A 25,202-nucleotide genomic window follows, 5' to 3' on the forward strand; every position below is an offset into this window, starting at 1 on the left:
TGGCTGATGGTAGACTGTGGTGGTGAATGTATTTCTCTCCTGTTGTTAGTCCCCTATTGTATTTACACCAGCTGTTTTCACCTTTGGGGCACAAACCATGTTGTGGATGCTCATCCGTGGATGCGGTGTGGAAATATAAAGCCCATATAGCTCTCCTCATTTCTTCAAGATTGCCTGTATTTTGCCTGATTGCAAGGCCATAGCAGTTCTGAATGTGGTCTATTATGGAATCAGTCAATCTTCCTCTGCCATCCAAGGTTTTCCCATCATCTAGTTTTTTCCCTTTGATAACTGATTTTAACCTTCTCAGCCTGGCACCCATTCTCTTCTGCACATGTCCTATACATTCAAGTTTGCTTATATTTACACTGTTCCCATATGGTTTGCTTTCCAAAACTTCTTTGAATGCTTTAGAGTCACCATCTCCCAGATATTTGACATAGCGAACATTATACCACTGTGAAGAGCGATGAAAAATTTTCTTCACCCCAGCAACCTCCATGCCACCACTACTACCATAATAATTAGCAATACAGTCATCACTGTGTTCATTTTTCAGCCTGCCTGTGCACCTACAGTATTTAGACATTATTGCAACATCAATAACCTTGCCAGTATCAACACTAGTTGCTGTTACAACACCATTGTTGGAGGTGTGGCCCCTTTTCTGCCACGTGCCATCAAACGCCACTGTGAGGTCACGACTGCCGTCATTTTCTTCCACTGCTTCTTCCACAGCAACCTGCATTGACTTCTGTGCTACATCTTCAACTGCAGATCCTAGTACATAATTGTAAGCTTCAAACTTTGAAGGTGCACTTGGAAGATTTAGAACACCACATAGCATATCACCAGCTGCTTTGCCCTTACCAATTGCTCGCAATCCATAAACTAACCTAATATTTACACTATAAAGTTCAGTTTTCTTGTATCCATTATTTACAGTTACTGAAACCGAACTTGGAAACTTACAGCTGTATTTACAAACACTACATATTAAATTAAACTGGGCAGCCAGGCCAACATGGGATTCTACTTTCAGAGAAACGTTTCCATGACATTTTTTGCAGCACAAACTGTTTTCAAGAGCTTCACACAATATATTCGTATCAATGAGTTCAAAAACTTCATTCCCTCTATCAAGTAAATTATATTTCTCTTCCAAATCTCTTAGTTTTTTATGAGAAGCACTGTTTTCATTTGGTGTAAGTTCGTTCGGCAAATCAGTAATAAGTGGATTCACATTTTCCAACAGTGATGATGATGAACTGCTTTGCTTTGCTAATGAATCATTATTTCTTTTCTTTTGCCAGTTCACACGCTTTTTAAATACTTTTGCTTTAGCTCTAGGCATTTTCACTGCGAAAAATGAAGCACTAAATACGAAATAACTCAACAACAACTACTTTCTTATATCACACTGTTTACAAAACAGTCCCGTCACAAAGTCAAAGAGTAACTTGAGGAAACCAGAGAGAAACATTTTCGGGCAACTAGTGTATAAATAGTCGCTGGAAACCGGGATATTTGAATTCATGTCACTTTAAAGGTACTGCCAAAAAGTTCATGGTCAGCCACGAGAGACGTGTATAACTAAAGCGCAATACCCGATCTCACAAATATATAAAAATAAAATAGTTATAATTGTAGTAGAGCTATGTATGATACGTCATTTTAAAGAGGAAACATGGCAGAATATAATACGCCAATAAAAAAAAATTCGATTTTTTAACCCAAAATCCGATTCCGTATCCCCTTAAACTGCTGGACTGATAACAACCAAATTTGGTACACATATGCCTTACTGCCTGGCAAGAATCTCTGTCACAGGGCAAGAACCACCTGCATATCACAGTTCATGAGATATGAAGTCATAAATAATGAGATGTGTGAAAAACTGCCATATCGTGTAAGACCACTTAAATTTATTTCTTCTGTGTACTAACTCTATTTGCAATAAATTTTGCAGACAATGTCCACATATGCAAGCTAAATGCACCTACAAACATTATATCATAGTACCACACACAATTCAGCAGATAGGACATCATAAACATTGAGATGAATGAAAAAATGATGAATCAGGCATGAAATTTTAATACATTTATTCTTTAGTACTACAACACTCCTACAGTCGAGTCAATTTAAGGAACTCCCTGACACCTGGCAGCACTTTTCACAGCTTTCAACTGTGAAAAGCAAATAGCTGTAAGCGGAAACAATCACCATCAATAGAGCTATGCAGAGATGTTGTCATATAGACGCATGCCCAGCATACAGAAACTGCTCAGGATATTACATAAAAAACACACATTTCTAATAGAAAACTGGAAAGATAAATACCCAAGAAATGCAGGAGTTGTTAACTACTTTATAAATAACAGACCTAAGGAATTAAGAAAACACACACAAAGAAGAATTGAGATAGAATACACACTACAGAGAAAGTTTCTCAACTACTTTAGGAACTCCTATATAGTACAGAAGGAGTGTGAAACAATGAAACCTTTCAACTTAGATTTGAAGACTTGTAGTTTATCCTTCAATTTTTTCAGGTTATTGGGAGCCTATTAACAATGAAACCTGCTGAATGGTGCACACCTCCTTGTACAATGATTCAGAAAATGTTATCTAGATGCAAACTGTTCTTCTATCTAGTGTTCACTTAGTGAATGTTGCCATTTTCTGAAAGTGAGTCAGTACTGTCAACAACAAATCCCATTATGGCATGTAAGTACAGAGGCGGCCAAGTTAGGATTTCAAGACCCCTACCAATGATCTATGTGAATTTCAAGAACACACTGCAGACCTGACTGACTGACCTTTTACGGGCTAAGAATGTTCTTGGGAGTGCACAGGGATGTCTCAAAGTATGATACAACAGGAGATGATAAGAGTAAGAGCAAGCAAAGTAAGCAAATCTTCACATATCAGTACCACAGACTGGGGAAACTATTCATATAATGAAGATAGTAGCTTTGTTTCTGCACGATACTTCCACAAAAGTTTTCATCTGCCCTTGGTCTTTAGAATTTGAAATGGTCAAGTTCACTGATGGTTTGACCAATGTGAGACAATAAAATTTTGGCACCTGTTGAAGTTACGGACTACTCTATTAGAGAGATTATTCACATCAGACAATGAGCAATCACTGTAAAGGACGTGAAGATGCCTGGGAGTCAGCATTATTATTAATAGACAGAGTGTGAAAGGATCCTCACTGTGGGTCTCCATTTGGCCAACTAGTCAAATCATGCAATATCTTGAAATGTGGAGTATTCAAATGTGACAGTGGCTCAGTGCTGGACAAGATAGAAGAACTTGAGGGCAGACATACTCATTGTCAAGGTGTCAGTCAACCATCTCTAGCCACCACAAAGGGGGACCGCTGCATTGTGCACCAAGCACACCGTAAGCCCTTCACATCTACATCTGCAACCCAATAACAAGTAATGGACTCCCTGCGACATTCTGTGCCATCCTGTAGTATTTGTATGACACTAGCAAAAACTGGACTAGGGAATTACTGTCCCATGCGCACACTGCTGTTAACACCACAATAAAAACACCTGTGTTTGGAGCGGCGTCATGACCAGGAAACAAAGACTGATGATGAATGGCATTGTATTGCAGTTCTGCACTACCCTGGATGACCATTACGGTGAGTGTGGCAGAAACCTGAGGAGATGTCCCATCCTTCCAATGTTTTGGATGGGCTCAGCAATGTTACTCATGGCATTATGGTGTCAGAAGCCATCGGATATGACTTCAAGTCATGGCAAGTAGGGATTGAAGGAACTCTAATGGCACAGGTATGCCACAGACATCCTACGTCCTCATCTGTTACTTCTCATGTGACAGGACTGTGGTGACATTTCTTAACATCAAAATGTTCGTCCACACATGTCACATGCCTCTACCAGCTGTCCGCATGATGTTGAGCCACTTCCTTGGCCAACAGGTTGCCCAGATCTGTCTCTGACAGAACAGGTGTGAAACCAGCTTGGGTTTCAACTCTGTCCCAGTGCCAGTATCCAGGATATAAAGGAATGGTTACAACAGTTGTGGCCCAGCCTGCCTCAGGGGATGTTACAACAGCTTTATGACATCCTTCTCAATTGAATTAGTACATGCATCCAGGCCTGAACATCATTGTGATAAGTGGGCTCATACTACCAAATTCTTTGTAAATCTGACTTGATTTTGTAACAAAATAACATCATTTACTCACTAAACCTGCCCCCCCCCCTTTCTGTGTGCTTCATTTCTTTGGTCAGACAGTGTATATCAACAAAATCAATAGACTCAGAACAGTCCCAAATGGTATCCCACACTTTATATGACCTTAGTCATTTCAGATTTGTTCTCTGTTTGTTGTCACTGAAGGAAAGCATTTTGTTACTTTCCTTGTATGAAGTGGACCATTGTGTGTCTAGTATCGTTCTAATGGAACACTCTGAACAATTTCAACCAAACATGGAACCCACACAATTACCTTCAATAGATTTAGGGTAAAGCAAACACCTCATCCACAAGTATGCAAGTGAGGATAGGAAGGGACTGACATGTAAAATTAATAAAATGTGATGAATATTGATGTTGTTGTTGTTGTTGTGGTCTTCAATCCTGAGACTGGTTTGATACAGCTCTCCATGCTACCCTATCCTGTGCAAGTTTCTTCATCTCCCAGTACCTACTGCAACCTACATCCTTCTGAATCTGCTTAGCGTATTCATCTCCTGGTCCCCCTCTATGATTTGTACCCTCCACGCTGCCCTCCAATGCTAAATTTGTGATCCCTTGATGCCTCAGAACATGTCCTACCAACTGGCCCCTTCTTCTCGTCAAGTTGTGCCACGAACTCTTCTTCTCCCCAATTCTATTCAATACCTCCTCATTAGTTATGTGATCTACCCACCTAATCTTCAGCATTCTTCTGTAACACCACATTTCGTAAGCTTCTATTCTCTTCCTGTCCGAACTATTTATCGTCCATGTTTCACTTCCATACATGGCTACACTCCATACAAATACTTTCAGAAACAACTTCCTGACACTTAAATCTATACTCAATGTTAACAAATTTCTCTTCTTCAGAAATGCTTTCCTTGCCATTGCCAGTCTACATTTTATATCTTCTGTACTTCGACCATCATCAGTTATTTTGCTCCCCAAATAGCAAAACTCATTTACTACTTTAAGTGTCTCATTTCCTAATCTAATTCCCTCAGCATCACCCGACTTAATTCGACTACATTCCATTATCCTCGTTTTGCTTCTGTTGATGTTCATCTTATATCCTCCTTTCAAGACACTGTCCATTCTGTTCAACTGCTCTTCCAGGTCCTTTGCTGTCTCTGACAGAATTACAATGTCATCGGCGAACCTCAAAGTTTTTATTTCTTCTCCATGGATTTTAATACCTACTCCGAATTTTTCTTTTGTTTCCTTCACTGCTTGCTCCATATACAGATTGAACAACATTGGGGTGAGGCTACAACCCTGTCTCACTCTCTTCCCAACCACTGCTTCCCTTTCATGTCCCTCAACTCTTATAACTGCCATCTGGTTTCTGTACAAATTGTAAATAGCCTTTCGCTCCCTGTATTTTACCCCTGCCACCTTTCGAATTTGATACTGAGTCCGTAATTTTTGGAGATTTCTAGGATGATCACTGATAGTCCAAATGACATTTCAGTTTAAATTTAGGCAAATATAACAAAAAGACCTCTAAAATCTTTTACGTGTCTAACTGTTGTAATGTATTACTTTTTCACATTCATTAAATATTAAGCCTGAATATTTAAGGTTGCTCCACATTTCTACCTATTGTTTAAATGTTAAAATTTAATCATATAATTGCATATAGATCACAATATTTAATGAAAGTAATTGTTTCCCAGCCTTCAGAAAATTTACAGATTGTAACTGAGTTTTGCAATTCCAAGCAAGACAAAGCAATAATTTATGGAGTTATTTCTGTCATAACCCTGTAAACTTACACTCCTCATTGCACTCACATAGCGGTTTCTTAAACAAATTCTCATCATACAGAAAGAGAGAAAAAAATTAGAAACGAAACAAGCTTGATTTTACAGTGACACAGTACCTTAAAGGTACAGTTTTAATTTCAGTTCCAACTATCACATAATTATGCCCCTGGTATCAGTGATGTCAATAATAATTATCAGTTAAAAGGTGCTGAGCATTGCATGTAGCCAGAAACCTGACAGTCTGGACTATATTCAAGGGAAAGGCTAAGATTAGTACATTGACACTCATAATTTTTAACATTTTTATGCAGCGACAGCAACTGATATGGTTTGTATAAGAATATACAGCCTACAGTTGCAGGTTAACTTTATCGTTTACCTAGGTTTCAATGTTAGTAATAATGTCTTCTTCAGAACATAAAATATTATTTAAATGTTTGCCTAAAACATGCCTTATGGTCATGCACCTGTTTTATAAAGTTGACTTAGGACATGGCCTGTTTTAGGCAAACATTTAAATAATATTTTATGTTCTGAAGAAGACATTATTACTAACATTGAAACCTAGGCAAACGATAAAGTTAACCTGCAACTGTAGGCTATATATTCTTACATATACACTGACACTGCATTTACATTAACTGAAATATAAGAAAAAAAAAGAAGGAAGAAGCAAGAGAGAGGTTACATTGCCATTGTGAGGTTTGTACACACTATCCACAAAAAGATAACAATCTTTTTCGTATCTAGATTACAACAGTCTTAAGCGTAAGTCTGTCAAAATGTTTTTTTTATGATTGCAGCATACAATCACATTATCTGCACTTTGAGAAACAGATATATGTTCTTTTATTTATATTGACCAGACTTTTCAATTGTGTGGTGTAAAAATAGAGAAGGAGCCCCAAAAATTTTGCATTTCAAAATTAAACTCCTGTTGATTTTGGTTTTATTTTTGTAATGATATTATTAAATAATCTTCTCATCTCAATTTTCTGCTTTATAAATGCATTCGATTTGTGATATTCAACTTTTTTCAAAGACTTATTAATTTTCAAGTCTCTTATTAAACAAGAGCAGAATTGTCAGTGTAGTTATCTAGAAGTCATGTTCTTTGCCTTCAAGCTATAAACTAAACTATTCTGAACTTGTTATTAGACACTCTCAGGTGCATCAAGCTGGAGTGCCCCATCAGTTGGATGGGATGGTTCTGTATGGTAACAGAAGATTCTGCAACCAATAGCAGTCTGTTTCATTTCTGTTAAAATTTTCTGTCTGACAGACCAAGGTCAATGTAAATGTTGTAATTAATCCAAAATTGGTTTTAACACCACAGCACTTTATTTGGCGTACTTGGTATGTCACTGCCTCCCACCGGCCATCAACATGATTTCACGACTCTTACAGAGGGTCCTACACTTTGACATAGACTCTGGATCTAAGTGCATCGTGGCATATTTCAAATTAACAATGTTGCCAGACATGAAACAAGTGATAAGTGACACATAAAAGTCCTAGGACTGGTCGGGAATTGAAACTGTGACCTTTGGAGTCTTAGTCTGGGAATGGAACACTGGACCACCAAGATGGGACTCAGTACAAAACTATTTACTAGCATTTCATGCCCACATGCAACAGACATCTTCAACTGGCACAATTTTATACATAAATCACGGCATCTCAGAGAGGAAGTTTAAATATAAGCAAACACTGTCCATTTAAGTCTTCACTGTATCAACTGGTTTGGTGTTCAAAACAGATATAGCCTAAAACGACACAATGACCGGTCAGTGATTAGTCCCGAGTGTGTATTACCAAGAAGCAGTGATAGATACATTTAAATGTAGGGTAAAAAAAATGTGCAACTATATTTTCAGAGCTTTTAGTTCCTTCCTCATAGAGAAAAAGAGGGGTAGGTTGGAGAAGATTGTAAAGGGGTGGCAGGTCATACAAAACCCAGGTTGAGGGGGAGACATTTGTAGTGAGGACATGGGGAGACCATCATGCAAGTTGGGGCATCAGAGGTCAAACACGGTTCACTGGTAAGAAAAGATATGAGACTAGAACAGTGTAAGAAGTAAAGATAAAGAGCAAGAGAAATGAGAACCAGTTATAGGAGAGTCAGCAAAAGAAGATCCCTGACAGTAGCAGTGGGTTCGGTGTGGCTGCTTCACACACATACTTCATCCCATCATGCAATGCCTTAGTGTTGTCACAGCTCTATAGACAACTACTGTTTTTTGCCAGAAGCTATTTGCATTTCACAGCTAAAAGCTGGCAACAGTGCTGCTAGCTGTCACAGATCATCTTTCGTTGACTCTACTATAGAAACTGGTACAAAGCAGAAAGGGAATCTAGGGGGTGGGGGTGATGGTAAGATAACATAATATATAAACTACTTGCAATTAAAAGAACTGGAAGCAAGGAGATATTACTAACTGTTAGGATATCTGAGCACACCTCCAGGCTTGACTGAAACCCTATGTGCTCAAACATCCTAGCATATTAAAACTGTGCACCAGACTTAAACCTTGCCGTTCATGCACAATGGTCTTACCGACTAGTCTATCACGATATAACTCACAAGCCTCTCCCCCGTTTCCCAAACTTCACAGAAATTTTGCATACCTTGCAAGACTTGCACTCCTAGAAGAAAGGATATTCCAGAGAAATGATTTACTCACAGCCTAGGTTTGAGTCCCAGTATGACAAAATTTTAATCTCCTATGAAGTTTTCAAACAGCTTACACATCACTAGAGTGTGAAAATTCATTCTGGAACCCTACACATTGTTTGCTGTTCTCTAAATATCAGTTCTCCATGACAATCGAATTTGTAATAGAGCTTTCGGTGCACAAGCCGCTGGGTGACTTGGCTACTGTTTCACGTTTGCAGTAAAAGCTAGGAAGCTAATCACATGTTGAGTCTGCTTTGTGGTACAGATGGGTGCTGAAATTCATACACCTATTCTTGAACAATCTCTGTCCACTCTTGTCATCTGGATTTGACTTTCAGAGCCATCAGACACTCCTGTCTCTCTTCTCTTACTATTTATGTAACAAGGAATGCCACATTCTGGCAGTCTTCCATGATTGTGAAACTTTGTCTCAAAACCTGGCAAAAAGTCCAAACAGATTCTCGTCGCATGTGAAGTATGCTAGTGGCAAGATGCAATCAATGCCTTCTCTGCACTATAGCAATGGAAATACTATAGATGACAGTGTTGCCAAAGCAGAGTTACTAAACACAGCCTTCCGAAATTCCTTCACCAAAGAAGATGAAGTAAATATTCCAGAATTCGAATCAAGAACAGTTCCCAACACGAGTAACGTAGAAGTAGATATCCTCGGAGTACTGAAGCAACTTAAATCACTTAACAAAAGCCAGTCTTCTGAGAGAGACTGTATGCCAGTTGGGTTCCTTTCAGAGTATGCTGATGCATTATCTGCATACTTAACAATCATATACAACCGTTCGCTCGACGAAAGATCCGTACCCAAAGACTGAAAAGTTGCACAGATCACCCCAATACTTAAGAAAGGTAGTAGTAATAATCCACAGGTCCATATCATTAACGTCAATATGAAGCAGGATTGTGGAACTTATATTGTGTTCGAAAATTATCAATTACCTTGAAGAGAATGGTCTATTGACACTCAGTCAATACGGACTTAGAAAACATCATTATTGTGAAACACAACTAGCTCTTCACTCACATGAAGTGTTGACAAGGGATTTCAAATTGATTCCATACTTCTAGATTTCCAGACGGCTTTTGACACTGTACCACACAAGTGGCTTGTGGTGAAATTGCTCGTCTCAGTCATGTGACTGGATTTGTGATTTCCTGTCAGGGACATCACAGTTTGTAGTAATTGACGGAGAGTCATCAAGTAAAACAGATGTGATTTCTGGCATTCCCCAAGGTAGTGTTATAGGCCCTTTGCTGTTCCTTATCTAGATAAACGATTTAGGAGACAATCTGAGCAGCTGTGTTACATTGTTTGCAGATGATGCTGTCATTTATCGACTGGTAAAGTCATCAGAAGATCAAAACAAATTGCAAAACAATTTAGAAAAGATATCCATATGGCGCAACAATTGGCAATTGAATCTAAATAACGAAAAGTGTGAGGTCATCCAGTGCTAAAACGAATCCATTAAACTTTGGTTACACGTTAAATCAGTCAAATCTAAAGGCCGTACATTCAACTAAACACCTAGGAATTACAATTATGAACACTTTAAACTGGAAGGAACACACAGAAAATGTTGTGGGGGAAGGCTAATCCAAGACTGTTTTTACTGAAAGGACATTTAGAAAATGTAACAGATCTACTAAACAGACTGCCTACACTGCACTTGTCCGTCCTCTTTTAGAATACTATTGCACGGTGTGGGATCCTTACCAGATAGTATTCATGGAGTACATTGAGAAAGTTCAAAGAAGGGCAGCACGTTCAAAGAAGGGGAGAGAGTGTCACTGACATGACACAAGGTGTGGGGCGTACATCATTAAAACAAAGGTGTTTTTCGTTGTGGCAGAATCTTTTCACAAAATTTCAATCACCAATTTTCTCCTCCGAATGCGAAAATACTTTTTTGACACTGTCCTACATAGGGAGAAACAATCATCATAAAAAAATATGGGGAATCGGAGCTCGCACGGAAAGATATAGGTGTTCATTTTCTCTGCGCGCTGTACGAAATTGGAATAATAGAGAATTATTTGAAGGTGGTTTGATTAACCCTCTGTCAGTCACTTAAATATGATTTGCAGAATATCCATGTAGATGTACGTGTAGATGAAGATGTTGACAGTGCACTCATTCATGTTATTTATATTATTATGTGACAACAGTGATGAATTTATGGATTTCATTACCCTACTGATTTTATATTGTCTAGTATCCTGTAAATGCTTTTATGAAACAGAAAATGGTCCATGGGTGGAAACTGTTTGTTCAACGAAGAAAGTTTATCAACAGCTCTTGGTAGTAATCTAGTTGTACTTCAAATAAAAGGAAATGTTGGCAAAATACACAGTATCATCCTAACATCTGTCTGAAGTGACAACAAATTCTCTAAACTATCATTTTCAAAAGAAGATTGACGCCTGCTGTGGAAACTGGCTCACCATTATTTTCATATCCACTTGTCTCTGTCTCTACACAGATCGAACAAAACGGAAATGTACAGTTTGGGTTCAGATTCCTGCCTTCTTTAATGATTGATTTTTTTGTACCCCAACTGCTTCAAAAGTTTAGCTGAAGTTCCAAAGCAGCTGGTATCTCCACCAAACTGTCATGTCTACTAGAGTTTAGTGCTGAATAAAAGAGCAGAAAGCCAACACTTGATACAGAAGGCACGTTGATTTTGTAGCCACAACACAAATCAAAAATGAAGTTGAAATACCTCCTGAATAGAAAAGGTTACCATTCATACACAAAGGCATGTTTTCTAGAGTCACCTTAACACTTTGTTAACAGGAAGGTCCTACAATGTTAAACATTTTTAAACAATTTTACAAATACTGGCAGGATGATCAAGATGTAGCAACCTTAACTGACAGGTGGTTCACACACAGCAGGTACATTTATAGCCCTATAACACCTAAATCCTCATTCAGTCACAAGTTGGACTAAATATTACATGTTGCCATGTGCTAATTGTGAAGGGGCACTGATTCAGTACAGAATCCAGTTGATTATTTACATTAGTAGTTTTTAGGGTAAATTGTAAATAATAAATTTTGGGTTTTGTTGTACCTAGCGTTAACAGAAATCCTGCTGGATACCAAATAAATGGTATGACATTGAAATGAAAATTGTTACCCTTTCATTATGAATAAACATTTTAAAAGACAGTGTGCTATTTTGGCTTTAATTATGCTGTGCCTGGGCCCTACATTTTGTGCTACCACCAGTTGTTACAAATTACTAAAATATTTCATGTAACTTCTCTGGTAGGACAGCTGTAGTAACCACTGAACTGAAGGTTTTATGTACTGCAAAGTGTGGATCTGTTAATACTGCTCTCTGCCTTCTGCACTTTGCTTTATATCGATGCTTTTATATCAGACACTTCTTAACACAGTGGTGCATTTCTGTAATTTTCAGTAACTGTATTAAATATACATTTCGACAAGTGCTTGATCAACTATTCATCTTGCTGCAGTTGCTCTGTAACTTCCTATACAAAGCAAATATTTCTGCCTCTTTTTCAGGTGTGACAATTTAGCTGGCTGTAGTGTTCTACTTCTTGAAGGGGTTCTTTATAGCTTGGTGATAGTTGTTACTCCAACCTTAACTCCCTTAAACTGCTAGGCAATTTATGTTCGCTTCTCATCAACCGCTAATGAATTTCCATTAAGAATGAGAAGCTTTTAGAACTATTTTACAGAATTTTGTCTCACCTACCAATTACAGTTTCCTCACTTACCTCCTGAGTAATTACAGTATTTTGCAACTACTGTGACTTTACACGGAGGTTAGGTCTTAAATTTACAGTTACTTCTGGGGAAAATGTCAGGCTGCAAACAGAAGGTTACAACTACAAATTTCAGTCTTACATTTCTTATCTACGGCAAAAAACATATGACTTCCAATTCAAGTACCTTCTGATACACATATAGATTACTTCCTGAACTTTACAGGTATTGAGTATTTAGTTTTAGCAAACACGCTCTATCAAGTATTATATTGGACCTGCAACTTTCCAGAATTTTTTAAAACTTGGCCCATTTTTGATGATGGTTTCTACAGATGACCCTGACACTTAAGCATATCTAAAGTGTTTCTAATTGTCTCAAACAAGCATGCTGAAAACTTCTGACTATGTTTACAACACATGAACACGGAGTTACACAGATTAAAATCGACTTATGCCTCTAACAGATAGTACACTGTAAAATAGTTGGACTTAGCAACATCTAAAGAGTTTCTAATGGAATATAGTAAGCAAAACAATAGTCTTTTCATTAGGACTGAAGGAGCACAGTTCCATGTGTGTAAAAGCATGGATTATTATGCTAAATACACATAATATAATGACACTAACAGTGTATATTATAGAAGTAATTGAACTGACAAGTGTCAGTAGTTTGTTTGAAAACAAGAATGGAAACTGGACTGGGATACTGCGCTGAACAAGAATTAGACTAACTACTAACATGCTGTTTTGGATAGACTGGCTGAAAAATTAGGAAACTGAAAATGGTAGTCTTGCAGAAGTAGCTACAATGACACAGGCAATTACTTCTAGGAAGGCAACACCCCAATGAAATATGCCACAATGAAATGTTATGCATGTGACCCATGGAATAAACAATAAACAAACCATTCCAAGTTAAAATCACAATGAGGAGGGAATGAGTACGAGGGAGCATGGGCTTTTTCTGTTGAGGGAAGTGAGCCTGTTATGTTTGAAAATAACAGACAAATTTCCAGTAATCCTTTGGCCTGAAATTAGACAAGCTAAGCAAGGACTCTTTACCTATGGTCATTACAAACAATGTTCCAATATTCATACACATAAAAAATTATGTGAATAAGGCTTCATGTCACTTGCCAATAAAAGCAATTAATAAACATAAACATAAAAAGGGTACTGTCTTCTATAAAAAAAAATGCTTCATGCTGTGATACCAATATTACCTGGATCCATAAACAAATCATGTGTGTCACCATCAGTGTCATATATCCAAACCCAGGCTTGTTCTGTTTCGTCAAACCTTGACGGATGCTGTAACGATGCTGGTGGAATAATTATATCATCAAAAAACCCAAGTGTAACTGAAACAAATAAATGATTAGAACACAAAACTACATTATTTTTGTCATTAAGGAAATCACTGGAAACAACAGTAAAATGACAAAAAGGAGAATATTGTACAGCACCTGCCTCTGGGACCTGAAATTCCAAGCACATGCTGATAGATACGTAAAAAAGTAGCAAAAACCAATCTAGGTTTTGAATGTGTTGGTTCATTCCTTACAGAGGAAAGGTTGGAAAGAAAATGCATGTCACTCAGACCTCATGTTGTGAGAGAGCCACCTGTCATGAGGACGAGGGAAAATCATGGCCAACAGAGAAGAACCTCTGGAGAATTCAAACAAAATTGTTCCCCCACCATTGCACACGTAAGTTGGGACTCATTATAGCATTTGTTCAAGCTTTGTACAGGAAAGAAGCAGCATTTCAATAATTATGTAAGATGTTTGCATGACTTTAACACAGAGAAGATTACATGGGGGATATTCATTGGTCCACTGATACGCCAGCTGTTGGGAGCACACACTTCAAGCCCACTCTAACACCTGATCAGCTGCATGTGTTGCATTGTTTTCATAATGTGACAACACTGTTCTTAGGATACAGGACTGCTCAAAACTACAGGGACCTTTTGGACAAACTCATTCATGTTTATAAGGTCATTAGCTGCAACATAACCCTGAAGATGCACTTCCTTTACTTCCACCTTGATGTCTTCACAGAGAACTGTGGTGCATTCAGTGATGAGCATGGTGAGCAGTATCACAGTGACATTTCTGTCATGGAACAGTGGTACACAGGATGGTGGACTATGGGTAAGTTGGATGTCCAATGGAATACAGTAGCAATATATGTGAAATCCCAACTTAAAGTACGTCTGAGCTAGGAGGCAATTTTAATCATAATATTCATGTTCAGAGCATAGAAATCTATAAAGATCGTCTACTTTGGTTTCTGCAAAAAATTCACTGTGGACCAGTACAGTCCATCTAAATCTGTAGCAATAAAACATGCTTCCACAGGCTGTTTATAGTTTTGTGTGTGTGTGTGTGTGTGTGTGTGTGTGTGTGTGTGTGTGTGTGTGTGTGTCTTCGCAGCTCTCTTCCTGATTATAATATAAATGACTGGGCCTCAACTGATGTCTACCAACTTTTAAAAAAAGAAAGAAAAAAAACAGAGCTGAAAGTGGGTACTACTAAAAGAATCTGCCAAAATGCTTAGCTAGTGTTATCCTGCAGCAAGAAATATGAAAGGGCACTAAATTCAATTGGTAGCTAACTTGAAAATTGCCATTTTGTCTGTAACAGAACACCATTAAAGCCTGAAATGAGCAACATATGATCATAATTCCTTCCAATGACCCCTCCTTTTTCTCACACTTCATTTCTAACCGATTCCCAACGGTCATTATCAACATTTCATGGAGGAAGCCCAACACTGCACACAGTTTTTATTTTAAATATGTGCTACAATAATTCTATTTTTAGTTAAAATAAGTATCACCCCAAACACACACCACAAAGAACCATGGACTTCATGACTTGCATACCTCAGCAATACAGAAAACTGTACCACAATAACAACCACAACAGAATGGAGGGGTGTCTGTGGAAAGGCCAGACAGGTCTGTTGTTGTCAGTGATTCCTGATGAGGGGCAGCAGCCTTTTAATAGTTGCTGATATGACCCAGCTATTTTAGTACTGCAAACAGCTAAAAAAAAGGGGGGGAATGACAGCTGTAATTTTTTCTGAGGGCATGCACATCTGCTGTGTGGCTTAATCATAATGGCATCCTCACAGATAAAATATTCCAGAGGTAAAATAGCCCCCCCCCCCCCCCCTTCAGATCTCTGGGCAGAGACTACACTCGGGAGCATTTGGAATATTAGATCCTATAATTGGGCAGGTGGGCTAGAAAATTCAAGAAGGGAAATGGATAGGTCTAAATAACATATAGCAAGAATTAGTGAAGTGCCTTGGCAGGAAAAATAGGTAGTAATGCAGGAGTAGGAGTAGAAAGTAGGAAGGAAGAGAAGGAAAAATTGTAGGATGGCATGGATTGGGAGGAAATTAATGACAGGGAAGCTAACATGTAGAATTTTGCACAGTGGATAATTTAATCATTACAAACATTAAGTGTAAGAATCATGAAAGGTTGTATACATGGAAGAGACCTAGAGACACAAAAAGGTTTCAGTTTGAGTACACAAAGGTAAAACAGATTTTATACCAAAAGACATCTTCAGAGACAGGTGTGAGCTGACTAAAATTTACTGGTTATAAACTGCACATTAAAACTGAAGAAACTGCAAAGAGGTAGATGATGCAATGCACTCTGACAGCAAGTTGGAGTTATCACAACTGTCCAAAATCAATCCAATGTTGCCATCCGCAACTCTGATGGCACTGTGAGTGGCTGCCAGAGGACAAATGGTGGAAGGAAGCTATGCCATTAAGACAATCGCCATGTCACCTGGTAGGATCCCATGGCCAAGCTGCCTGATATAACAAGCACTCTACTGGCAACTGTAGTTCTTGTTGGGGCTCTGTATGACCTGCATATTACACTGACTGCCTTCTGATAACAACTACTACTTCGGGTCAAGAGTACTCTTGGACTGTGTGATTCTTGTTCACCATTAGTTTATCCAGCTAATACAAAACAAAGAGATTTAGTAAATGTAAACCACAACAGGGGCAACAGGCAATGAGACTTTTTGGGCCTGCTGTGCTACGATTACTCTGCCATCTTGGACCCACAACTGCTGCAGTAGCGGCTGGCCTAACAGGACCAGTGTCAGTTGGACTGGCAGTTAATGGAGCAAGAGCATCAGCAGTCTGTTGTTGCTGTGATCCACAATTCGCCTAAAGGTATCACCAACACCGCAAACCCTGAAGCATCATGGGTTTGCACATGTACAAAGCATTGCCTGAACTGGATCAGCACGAATTCCTCCGTGCCCTGGTTACATAGGGCAGTGCAAGCTAACACATTGGCGGCTCATTCCACCAGAGCTCTGGGCTGATTCATGCATTGGCTCTTCACAGTCCATCAGTCAGAGCCCGATCGGAAGACACTGCAGCAGGACCTACGACTCTCCAGCGATATCCCAAGATGTACCTGACAGCCAATTACATCAAATGCTCAATCTCCAGTGTTAGGGATTATCAGTGGCATAGTCTTCACATCCTACTACATTCATTCACAGTGTGTTCCAGGCATACACTTGTTAGTGTCTGAAAAGCTGTATTTTTTTTAACTGAGAAGAGTTTTCCTAGGTTATTAAATCTCCTTACTGTGGTCCTTATAAATCCTTGTTCTTGTTTACCTGTGTCTTATTATTTCTTATCAAGCATCTCCCTGTGGGAGACGCTTACTACCCCCCCCCCCCCCCCCCCAGCTGTTTCTCTATTTCCTTCTTCTGACCAGTGGGACAAATATTTACAGCACCTCAACCATCCTTTCACAATACACTAGGTAACCAACACCGATTTGAAGCAAACTTCTTTTTCGTGTCATGGTCATCTCAAGATGTGATAGCTTTGCTCCACAAGTTGTCTCTTACAGAGCATCTCGATACTTTGTCATTTCTCGATATTTGCACTCTGTTGTCAGACCACTGCAGAAGCCAGTTTCTAGTGGCATGTGCTAGGTTGCAATTCTATCAGCAGTGGAGGTTGCTGCTGCTGGAATTGAATAAGGATTTGGTCACTGAGCTTCATGACCTTAGTTGTTGCTGTCATGCTTTCAACTGGTCTGAAAATGTTTTTTATTGTTCGTATGCTGATTCTATGATAGGGATCCCCTCCTTCAATTTGCACCAGATAGGGAAGTGCATGCACAAGCTATGTACCATGCAGACCCTTATTTGAATGAAATTCTTAAAACTGCTATGGCTTTTGAACTCTCACAGTACCCAGACTGTAGAGGGGAGTCTTGTTTTGCCACAGTGGCCATGATTGGCGGGTCAGCACTACACACGTCATGAGCACACATCAGGAAAGTATGGTCTGGCATTACGAGTAATCAATGTGTTCCCCACAGTCATTCCACGTTGGACAACAACACATCAGATTTCCCAGTCACAGGTGTTTTTTTTTTTTTTGTTTTTTTTCCCCCCTCTGGAGGCTGTGTCTCCTTGTCTGACAAGCACATGGGTCAGTGTCGTCTTCCATTATGGATCAGTGTCATCTTCCATTATGCCCTCAGTGTTTCTTTGAGCCTGCCCTGCCCATGCTGGTTGGCTATCTGTTTTGTCTGTGGCATTCATCGTCAACTACTTCCATGTGCTGCGCCATGCCTGCACAGTGGCTTAGTGATGTCGAAGCCATGCACATACTGTCTTCTTTTCCGACTGACACCATTCATACCACTAACACCGTGCTTAACCTGACATCAGAAAAACCCACCAAGTACCTACTCACACTGTACATGATGGGTTGGACTGGACTTTTTCTAGTGGATACTGGCACATCTTCTCCTCTGATCAACATTTCTACCTGTATGATGCTAGGATCTCCTCCACTGTACACATGGTCTAAAGCAGTCATGAAATTCCGGTGCAAGGTGTGTTTTTGACAAAAGTCTCATATAAAAACGTGTCCAATGTGCTTTCATTTTTGGTGGTTTCTTCTGTCACAGTGGAAAACATTTTTGGGTTGGATGCCTTCAAGAAATTTGGGTTTTCCATTTCTGAAGGTGCGTGTTTGGTATCCCTGATATTCTGTTTCAAGGCATCAAAAACTTTATGACCCCTTTTCAGAATTATTTTCTCCAGGTCTGGCTCAGGTGGCATCTGCTGAGGTACACCTTCACTTGAAGCAAGGTTCAGGCCTGCACTTTGCATGAGAGCACCCAGCCCCGCACTTTGTATGAGCACTCATTGCCTCACATCCTCCAGGAGACGGTGAAGGTGGAACTGGACAGGTTGGTCACATTCGATATTGTCCCCCAATTTTCTCCCAGTCAGTGGGCTTCTCCTCTCATTATTGGAAAAAAAAAGAAATGGATGGCTCTCTCAGGCTGTGAACGATCAGTTGATTGTAGATTCTTTACCAACTCCACAGCCAGAGGACCTGTTCTCCAGGCTACAGAATAGAGACTGTTACATGAAGACCGATCTGATGACTGCCATCATATCCAATTTTCTGCGACCTGCTGGTGCTTAATATGCCCATTGGCTTGTAACAGTATAACCAGCTTCCATTTGGAATCACTAGTGCCCCAGCTGTTTTTCAATGTTTCTTGGAACAACTGATTCAGGGAATCCCTCATGTGGCAATTATTTAGATGACATCATTGTGACAGGGACACCTACGGCCAGACACCTCCAGAATAATCACTCCTTGTTTTCACACTTATTGGCTGAGCGCCTGAAACGTAACATCAGTACATGTACAGTTTTCCAGCCCTCAGTGGAGCACCTTGGTTTCCTCCTCTGCAAACAAGGCATCCGCCTGACTAGAGACCACTTACAGGCCATTGACAACATGCCACACCCCCACTCTGTGAAAGAACTACAGTCCTTTCTGGTGAAAATTAGCTATTATGGTTGTTTTATCCCCCATGTCACCAAGCTCAACCACCCCCCCCCCCCTTAACTCCCTGCAAAGAAGGGGGTTAACTTTGTGTGGTCACCTGCGTTGTGAGGCAGCATTTCTCACACTAAAGTAGTCTCCGCAATCAGCAACGTGCCTCATCCTGTATTTGCCAGGAAAGTCCCTTTCCTCACCACTGATGTCTCACAGCATGGAGTCGGCGCAGTGCTCTCCCACTGAGATCCCAATCTGAACACCCAAAACTCTCACCCAAGCTCAGTACAACTACTCGCAGACAGAGAAATAGTTGTTAGCTATTGTGTGTGCAGCGAAGACATTCCATATCTATCTGTACAGGGTGAATTTTCTATTGATCACAGACTGCAAGCTGTTACATGCATTGTCTGGTCTTTGGACCAGACTCCTGGATAAAACAGAACAAAGGCTTCAGCGTTGAGCATTGTTTCAGTCGACATATACATATGACATCTGCTACAAACCATCCGATCGCCATGTAAACACCAACACGGTCCTGTCTGCCGGCTGGCTTGGATCCCGTTTGATGCTCTCATGAACTCATCATTTTTTAACGAGACTGGCTCATCATTGGCCCTTCAGGAGTTCCCCATTGATGCGTCAGTGGTCAGAGCATAGACTTGAGTGGACCCCACAGTCCATTCGATTGTCCAGTGTATTTTGCATGTTTGGCATTGGAGATTGCCCTAAGACTGGCCTTAGGTCATTATCCCACAAGCTCTGCACCCCAAGGTCCTCAATCTCCTGTTGTGTTCTGCATATGAAGCAGATGACCTGTCAGCACGCCTATCAGTCAGACAACAGGATTTATATCAGTTTGATAGTTCAGTCCTGTACCACGTGTGCCCACCATCAGTCAGTTTCCCCCAAGGTTTTTTCACCCTGGCTCCAGACAGAACTCCTGGAGATCCTTCACACTGACTGTCAGTCCCTATTTGCATTGGATGTGGCTCACTGCAGTCAGCTCATCCAGCAAATTTCCTTATATCCACCCACTCCTCTCTGCTACGGTGGCAAATATTATTTGGACTTTGCCTCATATCCTTGTTATCGACGATCTTCCATTGGCCATCATTTCGGATAATGGCCCCCAGTTTATCTGTTTCTGCGGGATCCAAGTGATCCCATGGCTGCCAACCGCCCCATTCCACCCAAATCCTATGGAGAGGCAGAAAGGATGGTGTGGACTTTCAAAGAGAAGATGTTGACCATGGTGAATTATGCTTCCACAGACAAGGTCTGCTGAGTTACTAAATAGGTGGGCGCCATGGACTCGCCCTACACTGCTATCTCCACCAGCCGCCTCTTGCCTCGGGTCCATCACTGGTTCCAGCTGAGTACCCCAGTATGGGCATGATTGTTGGGACCTGGCCATCCTGGGCTAATGCTACAGTCCACAGCATTCACAGTCACTGAATGTATGAGGTCTCTGCAGGGGGCCATCTTTGGCAGCGCCACCAGAACTAGCTATGCCCCAGATTGCCAGTCAGCACCCCCAGTCCTGCACACCTTGCCACCTAACCCTCTCCCACCTCTTCAGCCAGCAGCTCCACTTATCTTTGGCTGAGCCCTCAGTGCCCCATGAGTCATGGAGTGGGACTTGGCTCTGTTTCACTTCCAGCAGAGGTGGCCTCATCCCGTGACCGCTCCTTGCACAGCTCTGACTACTCCTGGCAGTCCTGGGAATGTCAACACAGAGACACAGCTTGTCCCAGACTTGGCCCCACTGGGTGCCCTCCCGGCTCCCATGCCAACTGCTGCTCCATCACCCCCTCATCACAGTCAGCACCCTAGGGGACACTTCCAACCCTACGTGCTGCCTTCAGCGATGGAGGGTTGATATAACTGACTAAGACATGAGATGATGATATAACAAACTGCCAGGAATCGATCCGTACTTGCCACCTGCTCTGCTGATAGTGCTGCGACTGCTGACAGTGCTGCAAACTGCGAATGGCCACCACATAAATATCAGAAAGAAGCCATGCCCTCAAGGTGATCACTTCATCCCTTGGTGGGATCCTGTGGCCAATTTGCCTGATATAAGTCGGTGCTCCACCAGGAATGGCAGTTCTCATTGGTGCTCTGTATGATCCACATATTACACTGGCCATCTTGTGATGACAACTACCACCTCAGACCCGGACTACTCTTAGACAGTGTGACTCTGTATTTCCTGTTCACTATTTGTTTATCCAGTGAATATGGAATAATGAGTGTTAGTTAGTAAGTGTAAACCTCAACAGTAGAAAACTAACGAGATGGGACCCACATAAATTGAAAAGTTCATATGTTAGTGAGGGTTTCAGGGGAGCATTAGGTAATGCTTGACAGTACCTTATGTCGACCGTGTTGGACTTTTTCCAGGGACTGCAACTATTTATGACAATAAAAGTTCAAATAAAACAATTATCTGCATCATTCACTTTTTTTTGTCATCCCACAGTGCGTATCGAGAGTTTGAGCTCTCATTTTCACATGTAACAATGATACTTTGTTGCATTTTTGCTATCTAGATGCAGCAAGTTCTCTGTTGTGGTTTCTCTTTGCTACAAAACGTGTAACAGGCACTTGTTAGTGTAATATGGCACTAAGGCTATACATTTTAAACAGTAATAGTGTTATTTACAACCTGTTCCAGTTCACAGAACCTTGCAGTTCATCATAAACATACATTTTAACTTAACTTGTCTCACAGAACACAAACCTTTAATACAAACAAACCAAAAATCAAAGATATAGTGCCTTGCCTCATAGTTTATTCATTACTAACTTATATTGCAGACGATAGATACATATAATAATTAAAAAATTGCTTCATTTTTTACAGTACTTGTTAAAAGTGTTACTATTGCAAATACAAGAGAGTAAAGAGACAAATAAAATAAACAAAAAAAATTACAGACTTAGTATCAAAATAATCTAATTTTTACTGTTTCGGTATGTTGCTTTGGGAATTATCTTTTATTAAGGTCAATCAGGAATTACAAAGTGGAAAGAGTTATAGTGCATCAACTAATATATCTGCAACACTCTTGAGGAAGCTCACTGCCGTTGTCTCAGCTTTTTCATTTAGTGTGTTCCGCCCATGTTTTCCAATCTGAATAAAAATTTCCAATTCTTGATAAAGTTGAGTTTGTGACCTTTGTTTAATTTGTGACTGACTGATTTATTGATTAAGGGTGGGATTATGGGACTGAGGTCATCAGTCCTGCGATTCGGAAGTTAAATGCGTAATATAGAGATACCTGCAAAAAGTGGGTGGATCCAATCAGAGGGGTCACAGTATTAAGCAAGGAAGCTAAAAACAAATGCAGAAGAAGACATGAAAGAGTAGGCCAAATCTAAAAACCAGAAAAAACAGGATAGAAGAGCAGTGTTCGCATGGGGTCATGGGTCCCAGACCCAGAAAACACGAATAGGGGATACAACTACAATCACTCTGCTCCTGCTCCAGGAGGAAAACAAAACCTTACAACGGAAAATAAAAACTACTTTCACGAAGGAAACTGAGGACCAGCTCAACCATCCGTGAATCATCTGCTAATATTAAAGACGAGGAATCTGGAATGCTATACTTAGTATGAAGGGCCAAAAGACGGGGACATTCCACAAACATATGGGACATCATTATGTCTGGCTCCACAACCACATTGTGGGGGTGGCTCGTTACACAAGCGAAAACAATGGATGCGCCGAGTATGACTCATGTGTAGGTGGCATAAGACAGTGGAAGCCTTCTGAGAGGAGCAGAAGACTGTAATAGTCTTCTTGATTGCAAGGAGTTTATTACTGAGAGCAGTAGTGCACCAGACGTCATTCCACTTTTGGGTAAAGAGAGATTTGATTAGTATTTGCATATCTGCACCTGGAACCATGAAAGGGAATGGAGGTTAAGTATCTGCCCCTCTAGCCAAATGGTCAGCCAGTTCATTCCCTGGGATGCCTACATGACTTGGGACCCACAGAAAGACAACTGAGCAGGTGGCATGGCCAAGGGCAGAGAGAATGCCATGGACAGCAGAGACCAAAGGGTGACGAGAGTAATGTCGATCTATAGCCTGCAGGCTTCTCACTGAGTCGTTACATATTAAAACACTGTGGAGTGAGGACTGGGTAACAAAGAGGTGGGCCCTGTTAATGGCTAGCAGCTCTGCTATGAACACACTACACAATCCCGGCAGTAAACAGTGTTCCATGCCAGTAAGAGACGTAAAAGTGTATCCTGTCTTACCTATCGTTTTTGAACCATCAGTGTAGAAGATCATAGTACCTGAAACTCTGCTAGGATGGAACATACAAGACACTGAAGACCACAGGGGCAACAGAGATCTTAGAACCCTGGAATAGGTCAGTCCAAATCCATGGTCTAGGCACCATCCAAGGGGGACGGGGAGGGGGTGGGGTGCAGGAGGAAATACACAGGGCACATTCCAGCGAGTGTAGATGGAGATCCCGACAGAGGGGAGTGAGATGCATTTCAACCAGCAATCCCACCCGAGGGCGGGTATCAGGAGGGAGATGTCCTGCATTTGCAAAGAGGACGGGGTGCACAGGATAGTCAGGGAATCATCGAATGGCAAGTGCATAGAAACCAGGACTTGGCTGTATAGGGGGAATCCCTGCTTCTGCTAGGAGACTGTTGGCGAGATGAGTGCAAAAGGCACTGATAGCCAGATATGCCCCATAATGACGAACAGGGTCAAGTAGTTTCAGGCTGGATGGAGCCACTACGCCATAAGCCCGACAACCATAATCTAATCTATATAACACCACAGTGCAGCAAAGATGAAGGAGAGCTTCCGCATGCATGTAGTCTTCATGTGGAGAACATGGGGCAGCCACGTCAGCTTTTTATCAAAAATAGGGCCCAAGGAATGGGACTGTGCTACAACATCTAGGCGCTGGTTGCCTAAATAAAATTCTAGATTGGCATGTACTGTCGGCCGATGGCAAAAATGTATAATGAACATTTTGGAGGGAGAAAACTGGAAGTCATGGGAAAGGGCCCACACAGAGACCCGACGAATGGTGCCTTGGAGATGGCATTCAGCAGGTGCTTCTGAGTGGAAAATGCAACAATGCAAACACTGTTAACATAAAATGCTAGGTTAACCCGAGGTCTAACAGAGGTTACTATCGCATTTATGGTCACAAGAAGGAGTGTGACACTTAACACAGAATCCCGTGGGATACTGTTCTCTTGGATCCAAGGGGCGCTGAGTGAAATGCCAATTCTAGGGATACAAACTCGTGGATAAAAAATCTTACGGAGGCACGAAAGGCCAAGTCATGGAGGGTACCTAAAAGTCTTATGTAGGTCAAAGAAGACTGCGACAAGGTGTCCATGTTCAGAAAAAGGAAGAGGTAGGAGGGGGGAAAGGATGTAACAGAGACAAAAGTAGAAGAAATCAACAGTGGGTGGAGTCTGTCATAATTTTGATGAGCCTCAGCATAAAATAGGCAATCAAGGGTCTTGTACTCTGAGTTCTTCTTTTCTCCCTTGTAAGCTGGGCAATCTGGTGAGTGTGGAGAGCTGCGGTCATGACAATTGACACACACAGGTGACGGAACACAGGGGCTTCCTTCCTGGAGTTGGTATCCACAGCCTACACAAAGAGAGTCCACCTTAGGAAGACATATGGCCAAAACACAAGCACCTCATGGGTGGCACAACGTAAGGCTTCACATCACATGAGTAACACTTAACCTTGATCTTCCCTGGGTGAGCATCTCTCTCAAAAGCCAGAATATAGGTGCCGTTATAAGTGAGGTCGTATTTACAACCCTTCTGTACACGTTGAACAGAATGAACACCATGTCACTGAGGTTAGCCGGGAGTTACTCCTAAGTTTGCAGGAT

General features: G+C 40.9%; 1 protein-coding gene across 1 annotated transcript in view; it reads right to left on the minus strand.

The window, feature by feature from the left end:
• The window catches only part of LOC124607513 (DNA-directed RNA polymerase III subunit RPC8), a 49,780-nt gene that overhangs the window by 15,059 nt on the left and 9,519 nt on the right, over positions 1 to 25,202 (minus strand). The window contains exon 3 of the mRNA XM_047139904.1: positions 13,649 to 13,786. Within this exon, the coding sequence (XP_046995860.1) occupies positions 13,649 to 13,786 (138 nt within the window). The remainder of the gene's footprint in view (positions 1 to 13,648; positions 13,787 to 25,202) is intronic.

This window comes from Schistocerca americana, chromosome 3 (assembly GCF_021461395.2).
Source record: "Schistocerca americana isolate TAMUIC-IGC-003095 chromosome 3, iqSchAmer2.1, whole genome shotgun sequence".
Lineage (NCBI taxonomy): Eukaryota > Metazoa > Arthropoda > Insecta > Orthoptera > Acrididae > Schistocerca > Schistocerca americana.